We start from the raw sequence: 9,693 nt of genomic DNA, 5'->3' as shown, positions 1-9,693 counted from the left end.
TTTTTGGGGGGGGACGAAATGACCTTACATTTTGGGTGATGATAACCCTTTTTCTTTTGCTTGTCTAATTTCCGGGGAAAGTGAGTACCACCCCCCCCCTTGGAAAAATCCTGGATCCGCCCCTGGTCTCCCTACTTTTGGGATAGATTTCCGCCCATGACGTTTACATCATGTTTAATGTACTGAATAAAAGACTTTATACGGTCGCCATATGTCGGGCGTGTTACAACCGATATTCCCGACCTTTCGTTTGAGGACGCGGACGCTTATTTACAACGGTAGTTGACTTTGGAAGGGACTTTTTGGGCCCGTCATCATGGTCGTAAAACTCAGTCCTGCAATGCAAATTGTGTGACATGAGATTTTTTTTTTCGTTTCGCATCTGCGACGGAAACATTCAATATGCGTTTCGTGTGCAAAATTCTGAGTTTTTATTCTGGTTGCTACTATGGTAACAGCGATTTATCTGATTGAGGACGACTTTCCAAAGCCACATTTGACTCCTCCTAGAGCTCGAGAGGCCGCCCGGGGGGCCCACTTCCATTGATTAGTGGATACCAGTAGCGACCACCCGTAAAGGGGGACAGAGTGGGCAGGTACGTTACGTATATAGGCCTATGTAACGTTATAAGGGTGTCAAAACGATGTTTAAAATGCTGAAATAAGGGATATATATTCAATACTTGTAGGGTTTCACAAGCCAAATACTTGTTAAGAGATGCATTTTTATAATCTGGAACAGAATTGCTTCCCTTGTTTAGCATGTTTAGGGTACTTTTCGAAACCCCATGGTCGTGCCTGGTATCCACTCATCAATGGAAGTGGTCCCCCCGGAATTTGAATCTAATCCCCATTTCTGGGGAATGTAAAACATAATGCCCCTCACATCGTGTGCGAGAGGCATATCGTTTGTGTATAAGGAGTAAACAAAAGAAACAAAGAAACAAAAGGAAACGAGTTCAAAGGTATCGCATGATGTGTACATATCAACGCATGCGAAATGTTCGGCTGGAGAGGTTGATCTTATCCATGAAATCAATTGCCAGTGATCCACCAATAATCCACATTAAATGTAATATCGATTCGATGGACTGTAATGATCTATATTTAAGCCTTCATTCAGTAAGTTTTTCCTCACTCAATATGTTCTCGATTTGTTTGAAAAACCACTTTATTCTCCATGTCATAAATGTATTTTAGGTCCTGCATTTTGAATATCTCCAGCCATCAGTCGTAATATACATGCATGTATGCGGTACGGGTGTCGCGGAAAGGGATTTTGCACACGAAAAGCAGATTTGTAGGGCCTGTAACCCCCCTGTTACACAAAGCTTAGCATTGATCGTAGAGCAGTTTTCTACGTTTGATTCTATTGACTGTAATGCACAATCAATCTTAAAAATCAAGTGTATGATTAAGCGTTAACTTTTGTGTTAGGGGACCCTAATACTAGCGTCCGTGATGATTGCGAAAGGTCCCAAATGTCGCACCAACGCATAATGTCGCAGCAACGCATAATGTCGCAATCTGCGACATTATGCCAAGAGCGTCCGACGCATAATGTCGCAGTCAACGCATAATTGGGACCTTTCGCAATCATCACGGACGCTAGTATTAGGGTCCCCTAACACAAAAGTTAACGCTTAATCATACACTTGATTTTTAAGATTGATTGTGCATTACAGTCAATAGAATCAAACGTAGAAAACTGCTCTACGATCAATGCTAAGCTTTGTGTAACAGGGGGGTTACAGGCCCTACAAATCTGCTTTTCGTGTGCAAAATCCCTTTCCGCGACACCCGTACCGCATACATGCATGTATATTACGACTGATGGCTGGAGATATTCAAAATGCAGAACCTAAAATAGATTTATGACATGGAGAAGAAAGTGGTTTTTCAAACAAATCGAGAACATATTGAGTGAGGAAAAACTTACTGAATGAAGGCTTAAATATAGATCATTACAGTCCATCGAATCGATATTACATTTCATGTGGATTATTGGTGGATCACAGGCAATTGATTTCATGGATATAAGATCAACCTCTCCAGCCGAACATTTTGCATGCGTTGATATGTACACATCATATGCGATACCTTTGAACTCGTTTCCTTTTGTTTCTTTTGTTTCTTTGTTTCTTTTGTTTACTCCTTATACACAAACGATATGCCTCTCGCACACGATGTGAGGGGCATTATGTTTTACATTCCCCAGAAATGGGGATTAGATTCAAATTCCGGGGGGACCACTTCCATTGATGAGTGGATACCAGGCACGACCATGGGTTTCGAAAAGTACCCTAAACATGCTAAACAAGGGAAGCAATTCTTTTCCAGATTATGAAAATGCATCTCTTAACAAGTATTTGGCTTGTGAAACCCTACAAGTATTGAATATATATCCCTTATTTCAGCATTTTAAACATCGTTTTGACACCCTTATAACGTTACATAGGCCTATATACGTAACGTACCTGCCCACTCTGTCCCCTTTTACGGGTGGTCGCTACTGGTATCCACTAATCAATGGAAGTGGGCCCCCGGGCGGCCTCTCGAGCTCTAGGAGGAGTCAAATGTGGCTTTGGAAAGTCGTCCTCAATCGGATAAATCGCTGTTACCATAGTAGCAACCAGAATTTTGCACACGAAACGCATATTGAATGTTTCCGTCGCAGATGCGAAACGAAAAAAAAATCTCATGTCACACAATTTGCATTGTAGGACTGAGTTTTACGACCATGATGACGGGCCCAAAAAGTCCCTTCCAAAGTCAACGACCGTTGTAAATAAGCGTCCGCGTCCTCAAACGAAAGGTCGGGAATGTCACATGTCGCAACGCATAATGTCACAGCAAATCGTTAACGCATAATGTCACATGTCGCAACGCATAATGTCACAGCGGTATTTTCTTCAGGACTCGAGCTACAGATAAGATATAAAACATGCTTTTACTTAGTATTTTGAGACACGAAAAAGAGAATGAAATTATTTTGAAATCAGGATTACTCTTTGTATGGATATTTGTCGCTTTATTGCCATTTCGTCTACTGCCTTTTCCCCACTATCGCATGGTCTGATATCATTTCGTCTACCATTAGTTAGTCAACTATCAACATAGTCCAATAACCATTTCGTCTAATAGCCAGTTGGTCTAATAGCCGTTGTGTTTATTATCATTTAGTCTAATTGTATTTTTTTCAGTTGGTCCAATATCCATTTTGGCCAATATCATTACGTCTATTACCTTCTGGTCTAATAGTCAAATGGTCTAATAACCACTTGGTGTACTCTCATTTTCGTCCATGTTCCATTTGGTCTAACTTCAGTGGTTCGCTATCTCTTTGTCTAAACCCATTTCGGCTAACAATCATTTGATATCGTTGCCATGGGTCCAATCACCATTACCTCCTATCGTCGGTTCTAGGACAATTACCCCCCAGAAAAATCACCTTCCGGACAACCACCTCTTGACATTAAGCCTCCGAGGACAATTACCCCCCCCCCCCGGACAATTACCCCCGAGGACAATTACCCCGGACAATCATCCCCTGGACAACTATTTCACAGACAATTACCCCCCCCCCCAGCAAATGCCCCCGAGGACAATGACTCCCCAGATAATTACCACCAAACAATTACACCCGGAACCCCCCCCCCCCCCACCTTCTCCCTGGCATCGAATCAAGCGTGACCCCAGGGGGAAGGGGGCACTCGACCAAAAAAGTGGTAGGGGTGTGCCGCGGGCGAGACAAAAAACGGGGTCCTTGGAACGGATCGATCGCTAGCGTGTCAGTGCTGATGCATCCCTGTGGAACGGACATGCGTGCATGATGTAGCTCGCCCGGCGGCACGTCCGCCGGGTGCGCTCGCGCAGAGGTGATGGTCGGACAGCGCTCTGCGGCCGCATTTCACCAAAATTGCAGCTCATTGTAGCGGATCAATGTGACCGGAACGGCGTAACGAAAATATGACAAGCTTTGGAGCGGATTTCTTTCTTCTTTTTTCTCGATAAGAAGAAAATGTTTTGCCTTGAGCGGCTTTATTTGTTCTTTTTCTCAATAAGACAAAGATGCTATGCCTTGGAACGGAAATTTGAGTGTAAAAATGGGGGTCCCCTCCGCTGCACATTATTATATACTGAGTGCCCCCCCCCCCCCCCGGGCGTGAACCATTATAATGGTCTGGGTCGGTGGCACAGGTTTTCAATATATTTTCTTCTTTATCTTATGTTAATAACTTTCTCTCTTATATCGCTCTTTCTCCCTTTTTCTCTCTCCCTCTCTCTCATTTTCTTCTTTTTCATTTTTTCTTCCTTTTCCGCCTTTTTTCTTTTTTTTTGTTTAGCAATGCCTTCTGCATCATGAAAAACGGGGGTGGGGGCTTGCGCTATATAGCTACGCATATGTACATCAGAAAATGTGTAAACTGGCCCACATACTAAGTTTTCATAGAACAATTGAACATTCATGAAAAGACACGATTAGATATAATAATCACAAATGTCTAATTTCTTTGATTCCAACTGATCTGATTTTTTCTTGATCCATTTGGGGTTTAATTTCAGGAAAAAATCAGGAAAATAGATAAAACATTAAAAAGACACCTTTACAGGTAGAAATATTGAAAGTCGGTAATGCAAACCATCAACACTACTATTGACAAGAATAACCTATAAACCTGTTATTTTTAAAACAATTCATCTAACAAGAAGCTAAGAATTATGAAACAATAATTGGTGCACATTCCAGATTAAGATGTGGATTTAGTTTTAATACAGTAAGCACAAAAAAAATATGCAAAGATAATATACACAAGAATGCCTTGTAAGTTTACTATTTAGGCCCTAACTCTGTGCACTCCATTCGTCTAGGGGGTTATTGTCCCCGGGGCAGGGTAATTGTTCCCGTTGGTAATTGTCCTCTGAGGTAATTGTCCTCGGGGGGGGGGGGGGGTAATTTTCCTAAGGGGTAATTGTCCGGGGGAAAATTGCCCTAGGGGGTAGTTGTCCGGGGGGTAATTGTCCTCAGGGGGTAATCGTCCTCGGGGGTAGTTTTACAGGGGGTAGTTGTCCGGGAGTAATTGTCCTCGGGGGGTAATTGTCCAGGGGGTAATTGTCCTCGGGTGGGTAAAATTGTCAGGGATTAGTTGTCCGGAAGGGTGATTGTCCGTGGGGTAATTGTCCTAGAACCAATGATTGGACCTATTGGTGATTGGACCCGTGGCAACGATACCAAATGAGTATTAGCCGAAATGGATTTAGACAAAGTGATAGCGAACCAACTGAAGTTAGACCAAATGGAACATGGACGAAAATGAGAGTACACCAAGTGGTTATTAGACCAATTGGCTATTAGACAAAAAGGTAATAGACGTAATGATATTGGACAAAATGGATATTGGACCAACTGAAAAAAATACAATTAGACTAAATGATAATAAACAGAACGGCTATTAGACCAACTGGCTACTAGACGAGATGGTAGACGAAATGGTTATTGGACTATGTTGATAGTTGACTAACTAATGGTAGACGAAATGATATCAGACCATGCGATAGTGGGGAAAACGCAGTAGACGAAATGGTAATAAAGCGACAAATATCCATACAAAGAGTAATCCTGATTTCAAAATAATTTCATTCTCTTTTTCGTGTCTCAAAATACTAAGTAAAAGCATGTTTTATATCTTATCTGTAGCTCGAGTCCTGAAGAAAATACCGCTGTGACATTATGCGTTGCGACATGTGACATTATGCGTTGACGATTTGCTGCGACATTATGCGTTGCGACATGTGACATTATGCGTTAGAAAAACTACGACATTATGCGTTGACTGCGACATTATGCGTCGGACGCTCTTGGCATAATGTCGCAGATTTCGACATTATGCGTTGCTGCGACATTATGCGTTGGTGCGACATTATCGGTTGTAACAGGGCGCCTATACCAATTCAGTTTTGTATAAATTATTGGAAAATGAGTGTGTGTCTGTGCGTGAGTTAGTGTGATGTTGGTGCATGTTTGGAAGAGGGGATGCATTTGAAACGCACTCCCAAGTGCGTGACGATTGTGTGCACTCGATAATAATTATGAGTGTGTTTGCGGGTGGGTGGTGCGGTACGTCTGGATTTCCTATGACATCGAATGAACCACATGTACTAGTTAAACAAAGTGTGTCTAAATGAATCACTTACAGCTCCGACAACTTGGACAACACCTCCACGAGACTTGCAAGATGATAGGCCGACATGGATATTACCCGTAGCAGCTACTCTTGGTTCCTTCGTAGCAGTAATTGGAGTAACCATACCTGTCCTTTGTTATTGCCGGCATAGGTAAGATCGATGCTTCCATGCAAAGTACATCAACTTCATGAGTGTATTTGACATACTTTTCTTATGGATCATGAATGTGTTTTTAGAAAAAGAAAATTGTATGTATTTCAATGTCCAGCATTGGGAATTTACAACATGTACATGTAATGCTAGTAGGATTTTAGGGTTTACTTTTAAGGGACAAAACTATTTTCGGTAGCATCATATTGTCAGTTAAATCATTAAAAAATACATTAATTCAGGCAATAAGATACTTGATGATTGCATTCATCATTGTCTGTACATCAGTACCTAACTTAGGAATTTCCGACGGAAAATATTATAGATAAAATTTAACTCTGAAAGGAAATAAAAAAGAAAAGAATTTCTGTCCACGGAGGTCCAAGATTGAGGAAAGAAATAGATAAATGCAGCTCCATGCTCACGTTTGTGCTGCTGTCTCAAGCATGTCAAGTGCTTTAAAATATATGTACATGTAAATCTAAAATGAAATCAATTTTTGTTTGTATGGACTTTTTATGGTAATTTCAAGTAAGCAATACGTTTTTTTTTATGAATGTAGAATTATTTAACTTGAATTACCATTTTCTTCCTTATAAAGAAATCGAGCAACCAAAACAAAAAGTTCACTGGTGAACGTAAATGGCAGCTCTCAAGCTGATTCCGAGATGCGCTACTCAATTGCAAATCAACCTTCAGATTTGGTATACTACGCCGACATAAAAGACGACCAACCTCCCTTGAGGAATGCTAAAACAGGACGAAAAGTAAACACTAACCTCCATTCCGACAGCCACCTAGTCCCCAAATCGTCAGCGGCTGCAGATTTCAAAGTTAACGACCCGAATAGCCCCATTAGTTCCAACTTGGTCAAGAACCCTGTATATGACGGTTGTAACCAGATTCCTAATGTATCTAATCATTTCAACGCTGAGATCAACGATCCTGTCTACGAGGAAGCTCCTGACAGTCCCACACGACAATCTTTCCAGTTGGATGAGCTCGTAGAAAACCCACTGTACGGAGGACAGGAACAGAGATCTGCAGCAGAGCAGGGATCCTTGAAACAACCAAAATCACACGCAGACCCGCAAGGTCTCGTAGATAATCCTCTGTATGGGGGACAGGATCAAGGATCCAGAGTGCAGGACTCCTCAAAGCAAGCAGGCTCGGCTGACTCGGATGGACTGGTAGACAACCCTTTGTATGGCGGACAGAGATCTGCTAGTCACGCGTCCAACATGCCCAACATGTTGTCACAATTACCGTCTCTAGATAAGTCAGATGCAGAATCCAGACGCCTTCCCCCAGAACAGGGACTCAGCACTCAGCCGGAATATGCGGCAGTAGACGATCTGATAGACAACCCTCTATACGGAAGTCAGAATGACAAAACCGCCAATGACGGGGTGACTCTTCAAAACGAATCGTGCGCTAACGATGAACTCATAGACAATCCTTTGTACGGGGCTCAAAGCACCCAGCCGGATGGCCTGGCGTCAAATCTGCAACTAAGTGTAGCGCCAACTGAAGAACTCGTAGATAACCCTCTGTATGGTGATGGTGGTGAAAGACCTGGCAGACAGGGAGTCACCAGTCAGACAGGAATGGAACCAACAGACGAGCTGATCGACAACCCTCTTTATGGAAGTCAAAATGAAAGTTCCGCCATTGGAATAAGCCGGCAAGAATCTGGTCCATCCGACGAAATGACAGACAATCCGTTATATGGAGCCAATAGTTAAGGCCATACAATTTTGTTTCATGGTCACTGAGAATGAGACTTTTTGGACATCCACGCATATCGCTTTCCAGATATGTTGTTCTTTCGGTTTGCTTGAAAATAAAATCCACATATTCACCATTGACCTTAAGTTAATCATTTTTATTTTGAAGAGAGAAAAAAAATGACTCTGCCCAAGTTTGCCAATGAAAAAAGTGCAGTAATATGTTGTTACACATCGAGACCTCTTAAACATTATTTCTTCAATCTTCAATTGGTATATTTTGTTTCTATAAACAACTCAATCAAGATTCGCTAACAAAAAAAATAATGAAGGAGTTTCTACCCGTCTTAAAAAAAGTAACCACTGGTGCATTTTTAACGTGCGTTTAACTTACTGTACATACAGTGCGTATCAAAAAAAAGTTTACACTTTGAAAAAGCCCTGGGAATTAAAAAATATACAGCATGTGGGTAATTTTTTCACATATGATCTTGGGTTTGGGTCTCATCTATCCAATGAAATAAAAAGTTTGGACAGAATGTTACACTTGAGTGAGCACTGTCCAGTTTTGTAAAGCTCGCAGAAATCTGTTTGCGCAGAAATGCTTGTTTTCAGGCAGTGTCAAGGGGAAAGGGCGAAATCAAACTTATCCTGCACAACATTTCTCACACTATTCCTTTGCTCTTTTAGTCAATTGAAATAAAACGGATACACTCAAGCATTTAGTAATAATTTTGCCACCCAAATTGAAATTTCAACACTTAGTAAGCACAAACTTTACCCTTTTTGTCCCAGCTGGATCTGAAGACATAACTGAATCTGAACAAAAGTTTATATCAGACATCTCCAGCATCTTTCACTAAAGTTTTATCATTTAAAGTAGGTTTACATTTCATTTTTCAGTTGATAGTTGTATCTCCACACTTTTCCGAAGCTTGGCAATGATTAAGAAAATGGAAATCGAGCCTAAGCCATTTCATGTAAATCACAGCTCAAATATCGTCACGATGGCCTCAGTGTGTGGGGAAGTGGGGTGGGGCGCAATCCACTCTTCGAAGTGTTTTGGGCAAGGAAACAAGTTTAAAGAAGGTAAAATATATCTTCAAATCAATGTTGCGAGCTAAATTCCACTTTTTCTTCATGATTAAGGTCTACCTTTATTCGTATAACTATTTCAAAGTTCTGCGCAAATCATTTTTCACTAACTTTTCAAAAGTGAGTGGTGCTCACTCAAGCGGAAATATTTTTCGACAGTTATATCGTCATTTGCTTAAATGGATCTGTACCAATGTTGAAATGTGGAAAAATCTTCAGAATATTACAAATATATAATTTTACAGGATTTATTCTAAGTGTAAACTTTTTTTTGATACGCACTGTATAGTTACTAGGACAACTAAAACACCATGAGCTGATAGTTGTGTGTGTAAGAAGGGTAGAAGTTTTCTTTTGATACATCTTGCCTTATCTGTTTATAACGGTGTCAATTACATTTTACTATTCCTGTTAAAAATAATCATACTATTTATCTAAGTATTGCTATGTATGCATACCAAGGCTTTGAACATGTCGGGTGATGTCCCACTCCTATTGATAATTTTCACTCTGAAAAATACTTAAAAAACAATGT

General features: G+C 41.0%; 1 protein-coding gene across 1 annotated transcript; it reads left to right on the top strand.

Moving 5' to 3' along the window:
• Positions 1–7,004: 7,004 nt before the first annotated feature.
• On the top strand, positions 7,005–8,463 carry LOC121431215. Its single transcript, XM_041628727.1, has one exon. The coding sequence runs from the start codon at positions 7,005–7,007 to the stop codon at positions 8,079–8,081; it is 1,077 nt and encodes a 358-aa protein (XP_041484661.1). The 3' UTR covers positions 8,082–8,463.
• Positions 8,464–9,693: the final 1,230 nt, after the last annotated feature.

This window comes from Lytechinus variegatus, chromosome 17, assembly GCF_018143015.1.
Source record: "Lytechinus variegatus isolate NC3 chromosome 17, Lvar_3.0, whole genome shotgun sequence".
Taxonomy (NCBI): Eukaryota; Metazoa; Echinodermata; class Echinoidea; order Temnopleuroida; family Toxopneustidae; genus Lytechinus; species Lytechinus variegatus.
This window is presented reverse-complemented; position numbering and strand designations above follow the sequence as displayed.

What these genes read in the sequence shown, in the direction of transcription:
- LOC121431215 (XM_041628727.1), top strand. Translation starts at nt 7,005, where the DNA reads ATGCGCTACTCAATTGCAAATCAACCTTCAGATTTGGTATACTACGCC.